The following is a 24405-nucleotide window of genomic DNA, read 5'->3' on the forward strand; positions in this document are numbered from 1 at the left end:
GATCCATGAGTGAGAAGATAATAAAAGGGCCCATTGATGGAAAACCAAGGCTCTCAGTGGACTAGATAATCTTTAAGTCCTTTCTGGCTCGAATGCTCGCGGGATTACTGAAAATTTCTCCAAGGCAATCAACTATAGCAATTTATTTTGCCTTTAATTTTACTCTGTGGCCTCATGAGGAATATGTCCTGCTCTAAAATTTCAAGGAAAAAAAAAACCACAGAGGATCCAAATGAGGATTCTAAAGAGTAGAGCAGGGAATTTTTAAAAGCTGGAAAACCAGAACAAAAGGCAGAAATGAACTTAAGTTTTTAAACAACAAACAACAAAAAAGGTCAAATGACCTGGAATGGAAAGGACAACGGCCCTGGGGATAATAACAGTCACTTTTGTTTCTCTGTACGTAAATACAGTTACCAAGTATTCCCAGGAAAGGGACAGCTGCCATCACCTATCAATTTTAGGAATTAAATGTGGCCCAAGGTTCGTGTGTGGCCAGGGTTTGGAAAATCAGCAACAAGTTTTCTATTTTCAGAAGCACTCATTTTGTTGGATATTGTTCTCAATCAGGTGACATCAGGATGCAAACCTCAGCCCCCCAGGAGCAGGGCAGGTGGGAGGATGGGCAAGACGAGAGGGGCAAGTGGAGCGAGGCAGGACACCCTCCTGAGATCACAGGTGCTGGTGGGCAAAGGATCAGCAATAACAACGCCTGCAGAAGGCACTTGGAAAACAACGTGCTCGATGAATGAGTTTGCTCAGTTGGATCTTCTGATGAACCTGTACATTATAGATTATTATCATGCTGCCCGTCTTACCACCCCGTGGAAAGAAACGCCAACCAAAGGAGAACAAGAAAGGCTGTTGATATAGAGCTTGCTGCAGCCGGGGAGCCAGCCAGCCAGCCATCACCTGCATCTAGAGGAGACGCAAAGGCAAGCAGAGACGTGGGGAAACTTCATAATGGAAAAAGGGTAGGTCTCACCTGTGCCCTGACTTGAGACTGCTGATGTGGGGAAAGGCAGACAGGTCACCTAAGATGGGAAGAAGCCAATGTGATGGGTCAGGGGTGCATATTTGGCTTTTTCTGGTTGGTCCTGAGTTGGAAACGGAGACAGAAATTCGCAATGATGTCAGCACTCATCAAGTCCTGCCATTCAGGACCTATTGTCACAAGGCTGTTTTTTACTTCCTGGATTGTTACTACAGACAGTGGTCTGACGTCCTGTAATCTGACTTACAGAAGGCAGGCTTCTGGGCTGGTTACTATATATCACTAGGTCGGTCTTCTGTACTGGCTGCAGGTTGTGGGTCAAAGTCATAGCTTTATATATGGTCTGTGTCTTGTTGCTCAGACGAGTCCGACTCTGCAACCTAGTGGACTGTGCCTGCCAGGCTCCTCTGTCCATGGGATTCTCCAGGCAAGAATACTGGAATGAGGTGCCATTTCCTTCTCCAGAGGATCTTCCCAACCCAGGGGTAGAACCCGAGTCTCCCACATTGCAGGCAGATTCCTTACCATCTGAGCCACCAGGGAAGCCCTATGTATGGTCTAGCCATTGTTGATTTGTATATTCAGGGTCTCAGTCCTTAGATGTGAATCTGTATCAAACAAAATTGGTTCAAATAGCTACAACGTCAACACTCAAGGCCCTGAAGAGGGGCTGGGGGAACCTTCCACAATGCATCCAATACATCAAGATGCCTAGTGGAAATGATAGTTTTCACTGTGAAATGTCCATATAGCCTGTTAAAGCATCAACCATCTCTTCCAAAGAGTAAGATCATTAGGTTGCTTTTCCTATTTACCGATTTGCTCATAGACAATGATTAACGAGTCAGAGGAAATGACTGAATCGGCAAATCCAATGATAAAGCCAAGTTTTCAAAACCTAGGAAAGAGTTCTCAAAGGGGCCTTCAGGAAAGAACTCTTGTAAATACTTCTTGCTGTAAAATCTGACCTTCATCCCTGCTAGGAACTGACCCCAGGGTGTCTGGCAGAACCAGAGCCTGAGTGGGATACAGCATGGGTCTGACCAGAGCAGGAAAGACTGTGTCTTCAAGGCCACCAGCAGGAGTCCCAGTGTCCCTTCCTCTTTGCCTGTGAAGGGGAACAGGACACCCCACCCTATAACACGCCACTTTGATGTATTGATTTTTTAGTACAGTGACTTAAGAAACAGCAGGTGCAGGAAGGACACTCTGACCATCTCCTGTCCCCCTGAAAGCAGGAGATAAATCTCCCACGTGGAAGCCGCCCTCCCTGTACCAGGAGGTAGAAGGCCAGCCTTATCACCAGGGATACAGAATCCAGGGCCAAGAAGCCTCTATAAACAAACCTCAGTACTTCACTAATTTGCTACCCCGAGCCCAGAAGCCTTTCTCTGCCCTTTCAATTCCTTATAAATTTATCACTTCACTAAGAACATAAAAGCTGCCTTCTTTGGTCACTTCATTGAGTCTCTTCTCTTTGGGGCTCCCACACGTATGGAATTCAATTTGTGTTTCCTCTGTTCATATGTCTTAAGTCAGTTTAATTATTAGACCAGCCAAGGAACCTGCGAAGGAAAAGTTTTCCTCCTAAGGATCACTCCTTAGGAGCTCAGCTTTGCGTGCACCACTCATGATTAGAACTTGAGTGGACAGACAATAATAATCTGTGCTCCAAGAACTCCCTGTTAAGTGTCCATGAATCCCTATTGTTTCTGACTCTTAGGATTAGATGCTAATTGGCCACTGAATGAAGGGATACATCGCTGAACAATTCCAAGGGGAAACAACCGAATTCTGTTCTCTCTCTTAATAGCTACCTGACGCAGAGTATGACTCCAGCACGGCTACAGGATTCTGAGACTGCATAAAAGCTGGCTTAAGCCGACTTTCCTGTGGCTTAATAGGTTGTTTTGCTATGGATGCACCCAAGAAAACACCCATCCACCCTCCTCACTCCCACCGCTTCCATCTGGTACACCCACCCATCCAATCCCAAAGACCCCAGCTCGCATGCCACCGCTGCAGTGACACCTTCCCTGGTCGCGTGGCCCGGGCGTGACTCATCCACCCTTTGTCTCCATGAGGCGCTGTGTACAAAAGTTAACAAACGCCTACGCTGTGGCATCAGAGCTTTTTTATGCAATGTTTACCTCTCTCGCTATGTTTAAGCCTCTTTAAGGCAGGTCTGTGGCTTATGTGTCTCTGGTCTGCTCAGCGGGCAGTGAAGAAAAACCCACAGAATCCAGGTGAGTCTGCACGTGTTAGCTCGTTTGGGGATGCTGAGACGTGGCTTGAAACCCCTGGACCCGGCCAGCCCTGACCTTCTCTACCTTCAGTCACATGGAAGGTACGAGCCCCATTGTAACCACAGCCAAAAGCCCCCGTGATCCTTACCGGTCAGCTTCCTGACCCCTAATTAGGCAAAACTAGCCTCACTCTATAGGGCTCTAAGCAGTCACCCCATGAAACCCACACCTTTCTCTCTCTCTCCCGCCTTCTTCTCTCTCTCTCTCTCTGTGTCTCTTCTGTGAAGAACAAACGAGTGCAGGTTTTGCCCAGTCTCTTCAATGATTATGTATTAATTTTTAATAAGAAAAGAAGCCTGGCATCGATATGGCAGCAGGAGAAAAAAAAAAAAAAGCAGGATCACAAGCACAGTGAGAGGGTGGGATGTGAGTCTTCACCCGCAGCTTCTCGGCGCTCAGAGGGTGAGGCGTTTCTGCGTTTAATCCGCAGTCGGTATCATGGAGGACCTCTGCCATGGATGGGTAAGAAGATTCTACTCGGCAGGAAAAGGGGGGCCCCCGCAGGCAGGACGGGGTGCTCCTCAAGGCAGTCTTGGCCTCGGCCCGGCTAAGGGAAACCTTCTGCTCTGACTTTAAACCCTCAAAGCGACTGCCTAATTGTTATTTGTCTTCCCTAAGTAAACATTCCCTCAGGGAAAGGTAACACTAATCAAAACTCTGAATATTTTTATTTGCAAGATATATGCACAGTTTTCATTGTAAGTGAACAAACTGGTGCTCTGTTTTACACACCAAAGAAAACATACATTATGTAGAAAGCAGGGTCTCCGATATTTCCGACAGGTTTGCCCTTAGGTCATGTCTTCTCCAGGTGCCCGCCCCCCCTCACCCAGCCTCTGACGGTCTCAGCCCCTCTGTCTGTTATTTCTCCGCAAGGTCCCATCACAAAAACATCAAAAAGTCTCCCAACCCTGTATCCTGCAAGATCTGGCAGGAAAAAAAAAAAAAGGAAAAGACTTGCTTACATGTCATATTTTCTGTCATGGTTAATGAGAACGATTTCGACTCACTTAGCTTTCCCACTAGGCTGGACATAACTGGAATTCCCAGACCTGCAAAGTTTCTCGCCGACAGAACAAATTGTCCCAGGATATTGCATGGTGTCAGATACTCACGTTTTCTGATCGGAGCCTCTTGGCTGGACACCCACCATCCCTGGGGTGAAGCATGTAATACAGCCGGACTTTGCTGGCATGTTTGCGACTCTGGGAAGGAAAAGCAGAAGCAGAGACTGTGAAAGAGCAGGCACTGAGAATCCCTGGACACATCGGCAGTGACTGCCACTGCCCAGAAGGAATTTCTTTAGAAAACATGAAGGTTGTATACCAAAGTCACAGGGCGAGGCCTTGCACCAAGGCCCTGGATGTAGAGGCCAGAACCAAGGTCATCTCTGAGACTGACTGAGCCCCATTGTGAAAGTGTTAGTTGCTCAGTCATGTCCAGCTCTTTCTCTCCTACTCCAGGGGATCTTCCCAACCCAGGGACGGAACTCGGTCTCCTGCACTGCAGGCAGATTCTTTACCATTTGAGCCATCAGGAAAGTCCATTTACCTGTTGCCAAAAGCCCCCCTGACCCTTATCTGAGTCAGCTTCCTGACCCCTAATTAGGCAAATATGCCCACCCTGATACTCACCCTATAACGCTCTAACCCATCACCTAATGCCACCCTTCAACAGGAATTTTCTTTGTCTTGAGGCTATAAAAATTGGCTGCTAATTCATGCAAAAGTGTCGACTCCCCCTAGTCTGTCAGGAGGTCAGCCCTCTGTGCTCGCAGCGCCTTCATTCTCAGCTTCCTACTCTTAATAATTACTCCCTTCTGAAATTCTTTGTGCCTGGAAATTCTTTTTCAACCCACGTTTGGACTGCAACGACAGAAAATACTTGAGCACGTTCATATGAGTCCCCTCGGATGACGTGTCAGACAAGTTAAGTGACTTGCCCAACGTCATCAAGACAATATAATTTCAGGATTAAAAAGCAGAGTTAGGTGCTCGCTTCGGCAGCACATATACTAAAATTGGAACGATACAGAGAAGATATGGAATTTAGAAAGATGGCAATGATAACCCTATATGCAAAACAGAAAAAGAGACTCAGATGTATAGCACAGACTTGTGGACTCTGTGGGAGAAGGCGAGGGTGGGATGTTTCAAGAGAACAGCATCGAAACATGTATATTATCTAGGGTGAAACAGATCACCAGCCCAGGTTGGATGCATGAGACAAGTGCTCGGGCCTGGTGCACTGGGAAGACCCAGAGGGATGGGGTGGAGAAGGAGGTGGGAGCGGGGACCGGGATGGGGAATACATGTAAATCCATGGCTAATTCATTTCAATGTATGACAAAAACCACTGCAATGTTGTAAAGTAATTAGCCTCAAACTAATAAAAATAAATGAAAAAAATAATAATAATAAAATTTTTTAAAAAGCAGAGTTAGGGAAGAAAGGTACAACCACTGGGATCTTTTAGCCTGGAGTGAATCCTGTTCAGTTGTCTTTAAAGGTAAGAATAGGTGAGCAGAGGGAATGAAACAAGGATCAGCTGGGAAGAAGAGCCCAGTCCCCCACCCTAAGTCCTGCCCTAAGTAGCTGGGGACAATGCCGCCCTGGGAGCTGGGCGTGCACACGGCATCTCTAACAGAAGCCTGATTAGAGCCGAGCTACATGCATGGAGCCAGATGCAACTGAACCAGTCAAGCCCCACCACCTGCAGATCAGCAGGACTCTGAACTTCTATCTGTCCGGACCGCCCCATGCCTAGCGTGGAGAAACTGATTTCTTGTTCCTTCCATCTTTCCTCTCTTCCTTTGCTGAACTGAGAGCCCATCCAAACTCCCTTCACCTCTAAAGAACACTGAACTTCTAACTTTCAAGCTGCGACCTGAGGCAGGATGGTGGACTGAAAAACACCCATAAAAAGAGTCAGAAATTCAGAATCCCAGTTCCAGTTCAACCACTTTCTCCCTGTGTGATATCACACAAGTCATGACATGCAATGAGTCATGTACTCTAATTTGATTATAGTCAAAGCTAGTCTCAAGCTTGCCTGGTGGCTCAGCAGTGAAGAACCACCTGTCAAAGCAGGAGACACAGATTCGATCCCTGGATCAGGAAAGATCCCCTGGAGGAGGGAATGGCAACCCAGTCCAGTATTCTTTCCTGGGAAATCCCACGGACAGAGAAGCCTGCCAGGTCACAAAAGAGTCGGTCACGACTTGGTGACTAGACCACCCAAACGACTCTCACATTCTCCTTGTACAAAATGAACGCAATGATATTTATTAGGGTTTCCAGGAGAATCAAATGAGACATTATAAAGGACAGTCTGTTTCTCACCATGGATTGCACCAATCTTAACTTTGAGCTCTATGTGGTCTCTATAAGGTGAATTCTCCTTGAATCCATGCTGCCTGATTCCAAGTCCCCCAACCCCTTCTTTACTCAGAGATCATTTCCTTCTTTTCCAATGACTTGGTTCCACGTGTCGTTACAATTGGGTTCTAGCCGATCTCCTGATTGATGGATTGCCTTCCTGGATTAGCCACAAAGGGGAAGTGATTTCAGAGAATACACAGCAAGTTGCATCTTGTTCACAGGACATCGTGTAACTCATTCCTGTCTGGTTTGCCTCATTTATCACTTCTTTCATTCCTTCATTGTGCCTCAAGCAAGAAGACTGCACCTCCAAACACCTGCTGGACACTTCTAAGGTCTTTAAATGGATTTAAAAGTGCTAACCAGTCCATCCTAAAGCAGATCAGTCCTGGGTGTTCATTGGAAGGACTGATGTTGAAGCTGAAACTCCAATACTTTGGCCACCTGATGCAAAGAGCTGACTCATTTGAAAAGACCTTGATGCTGAGAAAGATTGAGGGCAGGAGGAGAAGGGGATGACAGAGGATGAGATGGTTGGATGGTATCACCGACTCAGTGGACATGGGTTTGGGTAGACTCTGGCAGTTGGTAATGGACAGGGAGGCCTGGTGTGCTATGGCTCATGGTGTCACAAAGAGTCGGACATGACTGAGCAACTGAACTGAACTGATTGGGGATATGAAAAATATTAGAGACATTTAAACGAGTACTAAAGTGTGATTTTTGAAATATATCTGAAGCCCTTTCTAGGTTGAATTTTAAGTTTTAATCAAAGGTTATCTGGAGTCTTGTTTGCTTGGAAGATTGGTAGGACAGAAAAACGGAACCCCATATGAATATGTGTCAGATGATGTCAACATCATTGCTTAGCTTCTGTGTGTTCTTGAGAATGTTTCCGTGCAAACAAGCACGTTTCATTTTGCAGATAAATATGTTGATGTCTAAAATGTGTACAACTATTCTACAGGGTTGTGGGGGGTTTGGAGGCAAGGGGTAGTGGAAATATTAGGAATACTGCCATAATTTAAAAAGAAATTAAAGAAGGTCTCAAAATCTCCAGGACATTGAATGTGGCCACAGAATCTGGGCTGCTGTAAAGCACACGCAGGCAGGTAATTGGTGAAAAGACAAAGTGATAACAGTGTGAGCTCGAATGCGGCTGAAGTAGGTTTTCAATTTTGCTTTTGTTACCATAGGAGAACTTCTTATCACAGTCCCTGCAGCATCAGTCTACCCAGGGAACAAAATCATGGCAAAATTGGAAATCTCATAAAGCAGCTTGTTTTGTGGTAGGGTTTTTTTTTTTATTATTTCCTAAAATATAACATTTCTTTCAAAAAGACTATTTCCAGCAAAGACAGAGTTCACCAGGTTATTTACTTGCAGTTTGACAAAACAAGTAAAAAAAAGAAAGAAAGAAAAAAAGAGTAGCTCTGTGTGATTAGTGATGAGCAATGTTCAGTCTGAACCTTCTTCCTGATTTTGTCCACTGAAGGCTTGCTTTTCTCCTTTGGCTTCCCAGCCTCCAGGCTGGCTGGAGGGACCACCTTGACCTAGTGTCTAGGTGGAAAGAAACAGGGCCTTGGCAAACACCACCTGAGCCTGGATTGACAGCGGATAGGATCTAGGATCTGGCTCATCACTCAGCTGCATCCCTTTTGCCTGGTCCTATCTTCTCCTCCTGTTGCTTTTCCCAGGCCGCCTGGGCTGGAGCCAAGGCGTCCCCACGCTGACTTCAGGTGGAAAGTCAAAACCCCAAAGACAGTCCAGTCCACAGTGAGAGGAGCACAGGACTGCCCTCCCAGCTGGTCTGATTCAGACCCAAAGCCACAAATGATGCTGGTCGACAGAGGGAAGGAAGCTCCCAGGTGAACGTCCCTGCCTCTACCCCGGAGCTCTGCCAGCAGCTCCTCTCTTTCTTCCTGGCATGTTCACCTCTTCACCCAGACAGGACATGGAGTCACCTACTGCGTCATCGCCCAAGTGACTTCTCTTAACTACCCTACTCTCGACTTCCCTTAACTCTGACGCTGCATCAAATTTGGCACAGAAATCTCACCCCATTCCATTTATTCCAAAAACAAAACCTTTCCTACAGAAACTTAAAACTGCATTTGAGCAAAGATGTTCATCGCAGCATTATCGAAATAGGAACAAAAAAATAAGTTGGGAGACAGCTACAGTTTCGACAATAGGAGATGGGTTCAAGCAGCCCGTCTGTTTGAATGCCCTTATGTTCAGTTGCAAATGGAAAAAAAAAAAATGCTTTCTACATAATGAATATTGGATGGAAAATGCAAAGCTCAAAATTGCTCATATACGATGATAACAATTAAATAAAAATTCGTAAGTATAGCAAGAAGAAATGAGGAGAGAAAAATATAGTTTACTAGGGTAAGAGTCGGGATGTTTTCTTTTTAATTTTTATAACAAATTCATCTTTAACAAAAAAATAATAATAACTTCACAATGTTCAAGCCTTTGTAATTCCTCATTAAGTCTACTTTATACTAATTATAATTAGTAAAAAGCATCACTGATCTGGAATGCATTTAACATATACGGATATAATTGACCACATTTCCATTTACCCTTATCAACATTCAAAATGCACGCTGTTTTCACTGTAATTCTTGGTAATTAGATGAGCATACTTAACTGAAGAGCAGTACGTGCTACTTCAAAATTGAAAACTTGATTTTGGTCCATACAAATTCTTTGGTAAATACGTCTACTTTTCACCATGTGGTCATTTTAGCTTTCTGTGTATGAATGGAGATTATGGGATGGTAAATGCTGTCCAGACAACCAAACCAAGAAGGCTTGGAAAAAAGCTACCCCTCAAACTGCCTTATGTCAGCCAAATAAACACAAACAGTAGCAAGTCCTTATGACTTTTTCAAAGATCCATTAATACCTAAAGCCCAACTGCCAGCTGAAAGGAACTTAAAAGAGAAAAAATATACCTTACTAACATATTAAATGTATATATTACAGAGTTTCAAAAGAACATTAATTTCAGGGGGAAAAAACAATGAAAAAGAAATTATACTATCTTTCAATTGCACTGAGAGTCAATCCCAGGTTCTTTCTTGCATTAATATTTGCATTTTAAGTAAAAGTCATTATTTTCATTCAAACCACATCAACTTTAAGCTTCCCAGATAGGCCAGAAATGACCAAACCTTTCATTTTAATTAAAGCCTTTGCCCCCATTCCTGGGCACTGTGTGGGGGCAGACCTATCTGCAGATTAGTTTCTTTGGCTGAAACAATCTCTTGGCATGCTAAGAAACAGCCTAAAGTGGAAATTCAGGCCAGCCTTCTCTTTGCAGAGATGAAGAGCAAGACCAACCTCTATTTCAGATGTATCGCTGTGAAAGGAGAGAGTGAAACACAGACACAGAACGGCTCTGTGCTTCACCTAAAGTGCCATCTTCCACAATCACACGCGTTCCTTAAAAAATTCTCAACTCATATTTGCTTCCAACAAGGCTACTGATTTCTGCTCTCATAAAATGTGGTGATAACAAAGCAACTTGGTATTTGCATAATGTTCCCAACAGCCTTCAAGGTCCTTTCACATTTATCCTCTCATTTTATCCTCTGATCACAGTTGTGAGGCTGGCAGGAGACGTGTTGTTTCAAATAAGCTTTAAGATCCATTGCTGATTTCCCAGTTAAATCTTCACCATCTTATTTCATCATAGATATCTAATTATACCTCTTCCAGAAACCAGCTAACATAAGCCAAGGACTATAAGAAAAAACGAAAACCTGGAACAGATTGATCATTATAGAAGAGTGATTCTCGCAAACCACCAATTTATTTCTACTCATTCTAGCGTGAAGAGGGGCCGATTAGGGCAGAAACAAAACACAGCAAAGGTGTCACTTCCTGGTTGCCCGAGAATGTCTGTCTAGCTGATATGGGATGGAGGCTCCATCTCTCGTGAAGGAGAAGAGGCTGCCCAGGCAGATCCCCCCTTAACACTCTTAGGTTAAGGGCTCAGGGCTGAGCCCCACAAACACTGGAGGCAACTTCAGTAGGAAGTCAAGGTTAAACACAGATGAACCAAGAGGAAACACCAAGTGTGTCAGAGATTCTCTCTGATGAATGGGGCTCTTTCCTGGATCGGTGCATCTTGATTGGTTGGATACAGAAACCTAGAGTAGAAGATGGACCAACTGGAAATCTAGGAAGAGAAGACTGGCTCTCTAGAGAAAGCCTTTCACAGCACAGAGAAGGAAGAAATAAAACTCCTCCACCCAAGTCCCCACCCAAGTCTCCTACCCAGGATGCTGGGCTCCTGAAATGGCCTGTCATCATCCAGTCCCAGAGCTGAAACTGGGTCAGAAGATCTTCAAAGGGTTCATGTGGACTATGAAAGGACGCAAGGCTGACGCACACACACTGGGGACATAAGGCAGGCCTTAACCTTCTGTTCTGATGAGTGGCACGTAGAAAAAAATTATGTGACACAGAAGAAGACATTAATAAAACTCTCAAGGAAGAAACATCAAGAAACTTCTTCTTTGCAAAAGATTTACCACAATAAGTAGACGTTCTAAGTGGCAAGTGTTTAGAGTCATTTAATTTAAGAAAACAGGGACTGAGGATTAAAACTCCAAGGTGAGATAAGCAATAAAGTAAGGGTGTTAAAAAATGTCACAGCTTGGGACTCTGCTGGTGGTCCAGTGGCTAGGACTCTGTGCTCCCAATGCAGGGGACCCTGGTTCGATCTCTGGTCAGAGAACTATATCCCACATGCCACAGGTAAGAGCCAGCCTGTCAAAACTAAGACCCAGAGCAGCCAAATAAATAAATAAATATTTTTTAAAAAGAAAAGAAACAAAATCACAGCTTAATTGGAAGGTCCTTGTCAGCAGGGCAAGAGTACAATAGGCACAGCAGTGCAGTGTGAAGTCAGGACAGAGTCACTTCCCGGAACGTAGAGGATAAGATGAAGAAGTGGGGACAAGCGGTTCTGGAGATCTGACATACGAAAGACCAGGACAAATAAGTGTGGCTTTAACAGTAGAAAAACAAACAAACAAACAAATGGAATATCATAGATTACAAATTCCCAAAATACACCCCATAGTTTGAGACCAAAAAGAAAGCTATGAAAATACCTAAGATACGTCTAACTTTATGATTGGAAAATTTTCTAAACAGCAACGCAAAAGAAGCAGTACTGATAAAAATGGTTATATAGATAGATAGATAAGATAGATAGGACAGAAATGGTATGGACTTAACAGAAGCAGAAGATATTAAGAAGAGGTGGCAAAAAATACACAGAAGAACTGTACAAAAAAGATCTTCATGACCCAGATAATCACGATGGTATGATCAGTCACCTAGAGCCAGACATCTTGGAATGCGAAGTCAAGTGGGCCTTAGGAAGCATCACTACAAACAAAGCTAGTGGAGGTGATGGAATTCCAGTTGAGCTATTTCAAATCCTAAAAGATGATGCTGTGAAAGTGCTGCACTCAAGATGCCAGAAAATGTGGAAAACTCAGCAGTGGCCACAGGACTGGAAAAGGTCAGTTTTCATTCCAATCCCAAAGAAAGGCAATGGTAAAGAATGCTCAAACTACCACACAATTGCACTCATTTCACACACTAGCAAAGTAATGTTCAAAATTCTCCAAGCCAGGCTTCAACAGTACGTGAACCGTGTACTTCCACATGTTCAAGTTGGATTTAGAAAAGGCAGAGGAACCAGAGATCAATTACCAACATCTGTTGGCTCATCAAAAAAGCAAGGGAGTTCCAGAAAAACATCTACTTCTGCTTTATTGAGTATGCCAAAGCCTTTGAATGTGAGGATCACTACAAACTGCGGAAAATTCTTCAAGAGATGGGAATACCAGACCACCTGACCTGCCTCCTGAGAAATCTGTATGCGGGTCAAGAAGCAAGTTAGAATTGGATAAGGAAAAACAGACTGGTTCCAAATGGGAAAAAGACTACATCAAGGCTGTATATTGTCACCCTGCTTATTTAACTTATATGCAGAGTACATCATGAGAAATGCTGGACTGGATGAAGCACAAGCTGGAATCAAGATTGTGGGGAGAAATACCAATAACCTCAGATATGCAGATGATATCACCCTTATGGCAGAAAGCAAGGAAGAACTAAAGAGCCTCTTGATGAAAGTGAAAGAGGAGAGTGAAAAAGTTGGCTTAAAACTCAACATTCAGAAAACCAAGATCATGGCATCTGGTCCCATCACTTCATGGCAAATAGACAGGGAGATAGTGGAAACAGTGACAGACTTTATTTTGGGGGGATCCAAAATCAGATGGTGACAGCAGTCATGAAATTAAAAGACTCTTGCTCCTTGGGAGAAAAGTTATGACTGACTTAGAAAGCTTATTAAAAAGGAGAGACAATGCTTTGCCAACAAAGGTCTGTCTAGTCAAAGCTATGGTTTTTCCAGTAGTCATGTACAGATGTGAGAGTTGGACTATAAAGAAAGCTGAGCATCGAAGAATTGATGCTTTTGAACTGTGGTATTGGAAAAGACTCTTGAGAGTCCCTTGGACTGCAAAGAGATCCAACCAGTCCATCCTAAAGGAAATCAGTCCTGAACATTCATTGGAAGGACTGATGCTGAAGCTGAAACTCCAATACTTTGGCCACCTGATGTGAAGAGCTGACTCATTTGAAAAGACCCTGATGCTGGGAAAGATTAAAGGTGGGAGAAGGGGACGACAGAGGATGAGATGGCTGGATGGCATCACTGACTCAATGGACATGAGTTTAAGTCAGCTCCGGAGTTGCTGATGGACAGGGAGGCCTGGCGTGCTGCAGTCCATGGGGTCGCAAAGAATTAGAGATGACTGAGCAACTGAACTGAATATATACATATATATGCTTGTTATCTTAAGTACATATATATAAGAAGAAAACCAGACATCCCAGTTGCTTCAGTGGTTAAAAAATCTGCCTGCCAATGCAGGAGACGTGGGTTCAATCCCTTGGTCAAGAAGATCCCCTAGAGCAAGGCATGGTAACCCATTCCAGTATTCTTGCCTCAAAAATCCTGTGGATAGAGGAGCCTGGAGGGCTACAGCCCATGCGATAGCGAGAGAGTTGGAGATGACTGAGCACACACATACACACACAAGAGGCAAACCACAAAGCAGGAAAATATCTGCTGTATGCGAACGTGGTCTAATAGCTTTAAGAGTGTTCCTACAAATTTAGAAAAACAATAATATTAAATAAGCAAAAGATAGAAATAGGGATTTTTAAAATGCAAATAGTTAAAAGATACATAAAGAGAAGCTCATCCAAATTCTACCTTATATTTTTTACATTAAAAATATAGGTATTGTCACCTGTGAAATTGGCAAAAATTTACAAAGCATACATATCCATATCAGTGAAGATACAAGGAAACTAAGACTCTTGTATATAGCTAACAGGCATGTGAATTGATATTATCTTCCTGGATGGAAATTTTTCAATATATATTCAAAAGGCAAAAACTCATTCAAACCAAAATTCTACTTCTACGAGTTCATTTAAAGGATGCAATCAGAGACATGTATTACCCCTTATTTATAATAATGAAAATGAGAAAATAATTTAAATGCCCTAAATGAGAGGGATAAATATTATGATACATATATATATGACAGATTGCCAAACTGCCATTAAGAAGCATATTAGTAATATTCAATGACATGAAGAATACCTATGCAATAATACTAAGAAAGAAAATCTGCTTCAAACCAAAAAATAAATGATGCCAAACTTCTTAAACAAAAGCTTTATGTGTGAGGACTTCCCTGGTGGTCCAGTGGCTAAGACATCCCAATGCAGAGGCCTGGGTTCGATCCCTGGTCAAGGAACTCGATCACACATGCTGCAAGAGAGATCACTGTGCCACAGCTAAGATCCATTGCAACCAAATAAATAAAATAAATAAATATTTTTAAATATACATATATGTTTGTGTCCTATACACATGGTTGTCTGCATAGACATGGCAGAACTCTAGGAAGAAACACACCAAAAGATTGATATTCTTTATCATGGATCACAGGTGACTTTAATGTAGGCTATTTTTGAATTTTCCAGATTCCTCAAGGGATCTAATGATTCCAGTAAACGGAGAGAAAAATCACACTTTTATAGGTTCACTGCAGTTTTGATGATTTCCCATTCTAATCGCTTAAGATGAGGAAAATGCGTCTCAGGAAGACTAAGAGAGTTGCTCGGGATCTCATAACTTCTAAATTCTCAGAGGGCATGGATTATGCCTTTTCTGTTCATTTTTATCCCCGTCATCTATCACCATGCCTGGCACACAGTCAGTGCTCAGTTTAACTGTCAGTTAAGGGACTGAACGCATGAATGAAAGAAAGAGGTGATCCCAGAACAAGAGCCCAAGACCCCTGACTAATTAAAACGATCATGTGAAAGTGTGTGTACATAGTTGCTATAGACTCCCTTCCATTCTGAAAGTGAAATCAAACCCATCTCCCGTCTCCTCCCATCTCTCTACCCGGCCAGCAGTGTAGGTCCAAGAGATGAAGGAGCCCACAGACCAGAGGGAGTTCTGGCGACAGCTCCTGCGGGCATTCTGCAGGGTGAGCACACTGGAGGACAATCTCTCAGCAGGGGACCTGACACAAGCTGAGCTTGAACATAAACTCCGAGGAAACCTAGGAACTGCTGCCGCTGGTGTGTGTGTGTGTGTGTGTGTGTGTGTGTGTGTGTGTGTGTGTGTCTGTGTTAGTCCCTCAGACGTGTCTGACTCTTTGTGACCCCATGGACTGTAGCCTGCCAGGCTCCTCTGTCCATGGGATTCTCCAGGCAGGAATACTGGAGTGGGTTGCCATTTCCTTCTCCAGGGGATCTTCCTGATCCAGGGATGGAACCAGGGTCTCCTGCACTAGCAGGTGGATTCTTTACCCTCTGAGCCACCAGGGAAGCCCCACTGCATCTGGCACAAAAGTCCAATCCAGAGTGATGCCTCTCGTCACAGCCACCATGGTGCATGCCACTCAGCTGGTTAAGCAAGAGAACGTTTGGAACTAGCAGAGCCAACTCATCCACTGTTTTCAAGAATCCCAATTCACCAGATGCCACTTGGTAAATCTCATTTAACCCGTGACCTCACGTGATACATCACTCCATTTGTAATTATAGGATCCCAGGCATCTGTGGCACTGTGGACTCAATTGTATACCCCCGCAAATTCATATGTGGAAGCCCTAACCCCCTCCCCTCCTGGCATTACTGTTCTTTAAGATAATCAAACCAGTCAATCCTAACGGAAATCAACCCTGAATATTCACTGGAAGGACTGACGCTGAAGCTGAAGCTCCAATGCCTTGGCCACCTGATGCAAAGAGCCGATTCATTGGAAAAGACCCTGATTCTGGGAAAGATGGAAGGCAGTTAGAGAAGGGGGTGACAGAGGATGAGTTGGTTAGATAGCATTACTGACTCAACAGACATGAATTTGAACAAACTCCAAGGACAGAAGGAGCCTGGTGTGCTGCAGTTCACGGGATTGCAAGACATCAGATATGACTTAGCAACTAAGCAAAAAATCAAGGTTGAATGGGGTCAGAAGAGCGGGGCCCTAACCCAGCAGAACTGGTGTACTTCTGGGACAAGGACAGAGGATGCTTCCTCTTTCCGCATGCACAGAGGAAAGGCCACATGAGGAAACAGCAAGGAGGCGGAAGTTCTGCAAGGCAGGAGGAGAGGCTGTACCAGTAACCACGCCAGCACCTTGATCTCAGCCTTCGAGCTCCAGAACCGGGAGAAAAGTAAATGTCTGTTGTGTAAGCCCCCACTCGATGCTATTTTGTCTTGGCAGCCTGGGATGACTAAGACACATGACGTCATCCACACCAGGTGCTCTTTCTTCTCCTACCAGGAATCGGTCCATTTTTCAAAAGCAAAGAGGATAGCCTTCAAGTTTCTAGAATTAGGTCATTTTTATGTTTTTCTGAAAGATTTTTAAAAGAGCATTTAAAATGAGAAGTGCTTATCTTAAACAAGTTTTGGGAAAAATGGGTTTTTGTTGGAGAAAACCGTCTAGGGTGGGCTGGACAGCCTTCACGAGTGTGTAAACATGTTTGCACTAAATCTGTACTTCCGTCTGCCTACACGAGTGCCTACATGGGCGCATTACAATTTTAAATCAAAGTCTTGCAACTCAAAGAATTACATTACCACCAAAGTACAGAGGAGCCATCTTTCTGTCGTGTGAGGGCAGAGCTAAATGTGTCTACATGAAGTCTGCACATTTTTAGTAGAATCACAGGAGAAAGAAGAAATACAGGAGGATAAATAATGCAACATACCTCATCTAGGCCGCTCTTCTGCTGTTTGGGAAAATAAGACAATTTCCCCCGTCTCTGGAAGCTCCCATTAAGAAGTTAAAGATAGAGATGAGGGAAAAAATAAAGCCAGTGAGATCAGTGATTAAAATCAGAGAAGACGGGGTGATTTGAAGCAACAAATATACCAAATCCTTCTGCGACGTGAAAGTTTTAACAACACAAGTCAACCCTGTGCTACCATTTCCCAAGGTCTCTTGGCTTCTCTTAGAAAATTTATGCCAGGAATAAGAAAAATGTTAGCACTTTATAAAAGCACGATTGTGAGTGAGGTCTCCCAAGATTAACCCCCACCACTGCCAAGGGCAAATGCTCATCTCCATCCATTTGTATGGAGTGAGGTTTAGGTGGTGGAGAAATCGAGATTAATCCAAGTCCATGGTCTTGTGAAATAGATGTTGGTCACTCAGACAACCCAACAGCCAAGGCAGTGGGAGCACAGTTCACATGTGGCCTCATTACTCGAATGTAACATTTTTACATTCGATTCTCTTTTTGCCCTATTACTTTATACTCCTTGGTATGCATCCTATAATTATTCTCAAACTGAACTCTGTTCTTAGAATTGAATCCTCAATTTTTGTTATTTTTATAGTCTTGATCCATCCCACCGTGTACCTTTAAAACTTCTGCAGAGTGGTTCCTCTATAAAAGTATGCTAATGATGTAAACAGTCAGGTGAGAAGAAGCTTTTTTGATTTGTCATCTGTTTTTACATTATAGTCTCACTTGCTTATTTTTACTTAGGTTGCCTTTGCTCCTGGTGTCAAATCAAAAAGTAATTTGATCGGTTGTGAGTCCCTTGGAGAAGGAAACGGCAACCCACTCCAGTGGTCTTGCCTGGAAAATTCCACTAACAGAGGAGCCTGGTGGGCTACAGTCCATGGGTCACAAAGAGTTGTACATAATTGAGTGACTAAACAACAACCGTAAAAAGTAATAAATGTCAAGACCACTGTCAAGAGGTTGACTGCCTATGCTTTCTTCTGGGAATTTTATGGTTTCAAATTTTATGTTTCAATCGATCCTTTAATCCATCTTGAGTTAATTTTTGCATATGATGTAAGATAGTGGTCCAGCTGCATTCCTTTGCATGTGACTGTCCAGTTTTCCAAACCCCATTTATTGAAGATGCTGTCTCTTTCCCCACTGTAAATTCTTGGCTCCTTTTTCATAAATTAATTGATCATATACACATGGGTTCATTTCTGATCTAAGTGTTCTGTTGATCTGTATGTCTGTGTTTATGGCTATACTGTACTGTTTTGATTACCAAAGCATCGAAACATGGCTTGAAATCCAGAAGTGATGCCTCTATCTTTACTTCTCTTTCTCAAAAGAGTTGAGTTGACTCTTTGAGTTGAGTAACTCAAAATTGCTTGAGTTACCTAGCGGTTTTGTGCCTCCATACAAATTTTGAGGTAGTTTGTTCTATCTAAGTGAAAAAATGAATAGTAATTGTAATAATGATTGTATTGAACCAGGAGAATGCTTTGGTTGCATGGATGTTTTAACAATATTACTTCTCTCAATACATAAGCTTCTACTATCTTTCCAGTTTTATGTGTCTTCTTCAATTTTCTTTTCACTTTCAGTTACAGATCTGTCATCTCCGTGGTTAAATTTATTCCTAGGTATTTTACTCTCTTAGATGCAGAGGTAAATGGGACTGCTTTCTTAATTTCTATTTCTGATAATTCACTGTCAGTATGTAGAAACCAGCTGGGTTTTGTACATTGCTTTGTATCTTTCAACTTTAATGATGTTCATGTTAGTTCTCTTTAATGACTTTGCATATTAGTTCTAACAGTAATTTTGGCACAGTTTTCAGAGTTCTCTACATATGATATTACATCATTTCCAAATTGGGACAGTGTTACTTCTTCTCTGATCTGATACCTTTTATTTCTTCGTTTTGCCTGGCTCTGGCTAGAACTTCCTATATATACTATGCTGAATAAAAGTGATGGCAGTGGGAATCTTTATCTTACCCCTGATATCACAGAAAAAGCTTTCAGTGTTTCATCATTGAAAGTATAATGTTGGGATGTGGGCTTATCATGTATGGTCTTTACATACTGAGGTATATTCCTTCTATAACCAGTTTGTTGAAAGTTGTATCAGTAAATGGATGTTCGAAGTGAAGTGAAGTTGCTCAGTCGTGTCCAACTCTTTGCGGCCCTGTGGACTGTAGCCTACCAGGCTCCTCCGTCCATGGGATTTTCCAAGCAAGTGTACTGGAGTGGGTTGCCATTTCCTTCTCCAGGGGATCTTCCCTACTCAGGGATCAAACCCAGGCCTTCTGCACTGTAGGCAGATGCTTTACCATCTGAGCCACTAGGCCTTTACTAAATGGATCTTTAATTTTGTCAAATGCTTTTTCCACATCTATTGAGATGATCAAATGAGTTTAACATTCATCTTGTTAATGTGCTGTATCACACTGATTGATTTGTTCAACCATCCTTACATCCCTGGAAAAATCACATTTGATCACAGTATACACTCCCTTTACTGTATTATTGAATTTGGTTTACTAATATGTTGGTGAGGATTTTTCATCTATGTTCATGAGGATTATGAGGCTATAAATTTCTTTTCTTGTAGTATCCTTGTCTGGTTTTGGTATTAGCATAATGATGGTCTCATAGAGCAAGTTTAGAAGTGTTCCCCACTCTTCTAATTTTTGCAAGGTTGTGAAGGATTGGTATTAATTCTTTAAATACTTGGTGGAATTCACCAGTGAAGGCATCTAATCCTGGACTTTCTATGTTGAGAGGTTTGTGATTACTGACTCAATCTCTGTAGTCGGTTCAGATTTTCTTTTTTCTTCATGGTTCAGTCTTTATAGGTTGCACTTTTTAGGAATTTATCCATTTCCTTTAAGCTGTCCAATGTGTTGATATCTATATGCTTATAGTAGTCTCAATGATCCTTTGTATGTATCAGTTGTAATGTCTTCTCTCTCATTTAAAATTTTGGTTTTGAGTCCTCTCTCTTTTTTTTTTTCTTGGCAAATCATCTTTTTAGTCTCTATTTCTTTTATTTTCACTCTGATCTTTGAGATTTCTTTCCATTTACTAAAAGTGGCTGCACAGGTAAAACATAACAAAACCATCAACAAAACAGAAAGTCAACTTATGGAGCGGGAGAAAACATTCGCAAATCACACTGAAAGTAGAAGCTTAAGAGTCAAAACCCGTAAAGAACGCTGTAACTCTTTTTTTAAATCAAAAAGAACAATTTGATTGAAAATGGGAAGAGGAATCACGTAGACATTTTTCTAGGGGAGATATACAAGTGGTCAATGGGCACATGAAAAGGTGCTCAACATCACTGATTATCAGGAAAACGTAAATGAAAACCACACTGAGACATCGTTTCACACCATTCAGATTAGCCATCATCAAAAGGACTAGAAATAACAAGTACCGGCAAAGATGCGGGGGAAAAGGAACCCTAGTGTACTGTTGGTAGGAAGGTAAGCTGGCACAGCCACTGGGAAAGCAGAATGGAAATTCCTCAAAAGAATTAAAGCTAAAAAAAAAAAAAAAGAATTAAAGCTAGGGCTACCATATGATCCAGCAATTTCACTTCTGGGTGTTTAGTCCAAAGATATCAAAACAGGATATCCAAAAGGTATTTGTATTCCCATGTTCCTTATAATCTTATTCACAGTTATTCACAATATTCTTATATCACAAGATATGGAACAAACTAAGTGTCCATTTATGAATGAAAAGAAGATGTGGCACTGCATACAAAGAAATATTATTCTGTCATGAAATGAAGGATATCCTCCAATCTGAGACACAACGATGGCCTTTGAGGGCATTATGCTAAGTGAGATGAACCAGACAAAGGGAGATACTGTGTGAAATCACTTATATGTGGGATCAATCAATCAATACAAAGCTGAACCCATAGAAACAGTAAAAAGTGGCTGCCAGGGGCTGCAAGATAGGAAAATATGGAGAGGTTGGTAAAAGAGTGCAAGTCTCCAACTATAAAATGAAAAAGACCAGAGGACTTACTATAAAAGATGGTGACTATAGTTGATCATGCTGTATTGCGTAACTGAAAACTGTGAGGAGAGTAAATTTAATTGATTTCACAAAAAAATAAATAAATATGATAAATATATAAGGTGATGAATGTGTTCATTAATTATATGGAGAGACTCCTTCCACAATCTATACATATGTCAAATCACCATGTGTCCACTTTATGTCGATTATACCTTAATGAAACTGAAGTAAATAAATAAATGGTCAGATGACTTATACTATATAACATAACTCAAATATATCTCACTTGAATGCAAACAATAGTAAATAAAAATAATAAATTTTAATTGGACTAACAAACAGACTACCTGCCTAACAAAGAGATTCTTTCACTGACAAAAAAAAAAAGTTTAATTTTTAAAATCAGTTTCCTCTGGTACACTTGAAATGTGACTTTATTTTCCAATTTTCCTAACTTTATTTTCCTATTTTCAAGAAAACTTTAGGTACATATAACTTTTATAATCTGAGAAAAGTAATCAGCAAATTTATTAGGAACATTTCTAGTATAAAGCAATGTGCAAAGAATGGAATGTCTGTTTCTTCCTATCCAAGTATCCTCCCCACCATGTCTAGCTAGTACTTTTGCACAAGAAATTAGCTGGCTGCCTTGGGGATAGGTAGGAAGCCTCACAACTGCTTGAAATTGAGAGGGTTCAGCACCACCCTCCCCCACCCCAACTAGAAGAAACCTGGGTTTATACCTGTTTCACTTAGTAACGGGAAACAGAATTGTTTTTTCACTTGAATCCCTAGAGTCAAGTGTCCCGAAGCATATTTTACTTTCCCAGAGACACCTGCTTTGCATAGCACACTCCCCAGGCCGGCAGGGCACACACATGCACAGGGCCACCAGCTGCAATTCTGCTGTCACTTCCAGCTCACCACCACCTGCATTTCCATTTATCTACTTGCCTGTTCAAAGTCCCAGATTTCAATCTGCTTGCAGGTTGTTTTCAACTGATAGCTTGATTAAAGCAAAACAGGGAATTCTGAAATAATCCATCCTTTCTAGCCAGGCGGTTCAGAGAGACAGACTTGTTCCGAGGAAGATCGTTGCATTTATTCAATAAATACTCCCTCAGATGCCCCCGGAGCCCCTGTGTCACTGCTTTCCCTTCTTTGCAGGGACCAGAGAGAAACCCATCCTACAGGGGCCAGAGGTTTGCACGTCCATCCGCAGCGGGGTGCAGAGCACGTCCTCTCGGGGACCCTGGGGATGGGTGCAAGAATCTCCAGGTCCTAGCTCATCTCCGCCCCCTCTGCACACAGATCAGACCTGGAATAGCTCTTTTCGTTCCAGTCTTTCCCAAAGTTTGGTCTCTGGACCACCGGTTTCAGAATCATAGGGTGTTTTCTTAAAGGAAGGTTTCAGACCTCGTTGTAAGAATTGCTAGAGGGTGGAGTACTGGGAATTAGGTTTTTAGCAGCTCCCCAAGGGCTTAGGGGCTTACCAGGTGGTACTAGTGGTAAAGAACTCGCCAGCCAATGCAGGAGATGTAAGGGACAAGAGTTCGATCCCTGGATAGGGAAGATCCCCTGGAGGAGGGCATGGCAACTCACTCCAGTATTCTTGCCTGGAGAACCCCATGGACAGAGGAGCCTGGTAGGCTAAGTTCAGCGGATCGCAAGGAGTTGGACACGACCGAAGTGACTTAGCACGCATGCACGCAAGGGCTCGGAAGGCAAAGATCCACTCTGAAAACCCAGCTTTATTTTCCCTTCTTTCTAATCAGCTAGTCTCCTCTTCCCTTCTGTGGCTGCCAAGCCCAGATTGAAAGAAAAAGAAAACAGATCGGGAGAGCTATCTCCAGCTTCAGCTGGATTGCATCTCAGTGTGAAGCAAAATCTGGAGAGCTGGTCTCAGCCAACCTCCCAGGACCTGCAAAGAGCAGCTTGAGAAGTGCAGAGCTTGAAAGAGGCTACACGGTTCAGAGATGCTGCTTTGACAAGCTCAGATCTCAAATCCGGGACTCCACTTACTCCTTCTAACCATTTTCTCAGCTTCTCCTCACAGCTTCCACTCTCCTCTTCCTAAGGGTCTTCAGAACATCGCCCTTAGGTCCTACCACTGTCCTATTCAAACCCAGTACTTCCAAGGAGAAGTCGTTACCTTTCTTCCTTGTCTAATCCCCTTTTCAACATCTCTAATTTTGTCTGGGATACCAGTGTCTTTGCAGGCAACCAGGCACAAAACCAAGTGAAGCAAAAATATTGGGAAATACCAACCAAAATTTTTAAATAGGGATGATAAATATATTTAAGGAGTTGAGAAGACATTACCAATATGAAGCAAAACATGAAATCATAAAAAATAAAGAAGAAAAAATACTTATTACACAGCATGACTGTATGAGGTTTATCGCTGGATAAAAACCCACCAGTGTAATATAGCACATTCATGAATGTGAATCTGCCATTTCTCTTGAGTGAAAAACAACCAAATACTGGAAATTTTATGTTTTAACTTTAGTTTACTTTGATAATCAGACAAAAAAATACATCTTATTTTTTTAACGAAAATGTATATTCACACAAAAACCTGCACACAGATGTTTAAAGAAGACTTGTTCATAATTTTCAAAATTTGGAAGCAATCAAGTCAGTAGGTGGATGGATAAACAAACAGTAGTACATACAGACAATGGAATATTATTCAGCACTAAAAAATAAATGAGCTATCAAGCCATGAACAATATAGAGGAAACTTAAATGTGAAAAGGTGACATATCATATGATTCAAAGCACATGAGATTTCAGAAAAAGTAAAGACAGTATGGGCTTCTCAGGTGGCCCAGTGGGAAAGAATTCCAACAGCCAACTCAGGAGACACAAAAGGCATGGGTTCGCTCCCTGGGTTGGAAGATCCCCTGGTGTAGGAAACGGCAACCCGCTCCACTATTCTTGCCTGGAAAATTCCATGGAAAGATGAACTTGGCAGGCTATAGTCCATGGGGTCTCAAAGTGTCAGACATGTAGAGCAACTGAACACGTGCACACTTACACACACACACACACACACACACACCACACACACACTCACGGAGGCAAAAGACAGATCAGCGGTCGCCAGGGGCTACAGAGGGGAAAGGGTGAACAGGCAGAGTACACAGAATTTTTAGGACAGTGAAACTACTCGATACGATATTATTATGATGGATGGATGGATGTCACTGTGCACTTGTCCTCATCGAATGCACAACACCGAGAGTGAGTGAACCCTAAGGTAAACTATGGACTTTGGGTGATGATGTTGTGTCCTTATTAGTCCATCAA

General features: G+C 42.5%; 1 protein-coding gene across 2 annotated transcripts in view; it reads right to left on the reverse strand.

Moving 5' to 3' along the window:
- The window catches only part of ZMAT4 (zinc finger matrin-type 4), a 362220-nt gene that overhangs the window by 224442 nt on the left and 113373 nt on the right, over window positions 1-24405 (reverse strand). Inside the window, exon 3 of one of the 2 annotated variants that reach the window (XM_020876283.2) lies at window positions 4416-4505. The exons of the other annotated variant lie outside the window; for it this stretch is intronic. Within the exon in view, the coding sequence (XP_020731942.1) occupies window positions 4416-4505 (90 nt within the window). The remainder of the gene's footprint in view (window positions 1-4415; window positions 4506-24405) is intronic. 2 annotated transcript variants of the gene reach the window in all.

This window comes from Odocoileus virginianus, chromosome 32 (assembly GCF_023699985.2).
Source record: "Odocoileus virginianus isolate 20LAN1187 ecotype Illinois chromosome 32, Ovbor_1.2, whole genome shotgun sequence".
Lineage (NCBI taxonomy): Eukaryota > Metazoa > Chordata > Mammalia > Artiodactyla > Cervidae > Odocoileus > Odocoileus virginianus.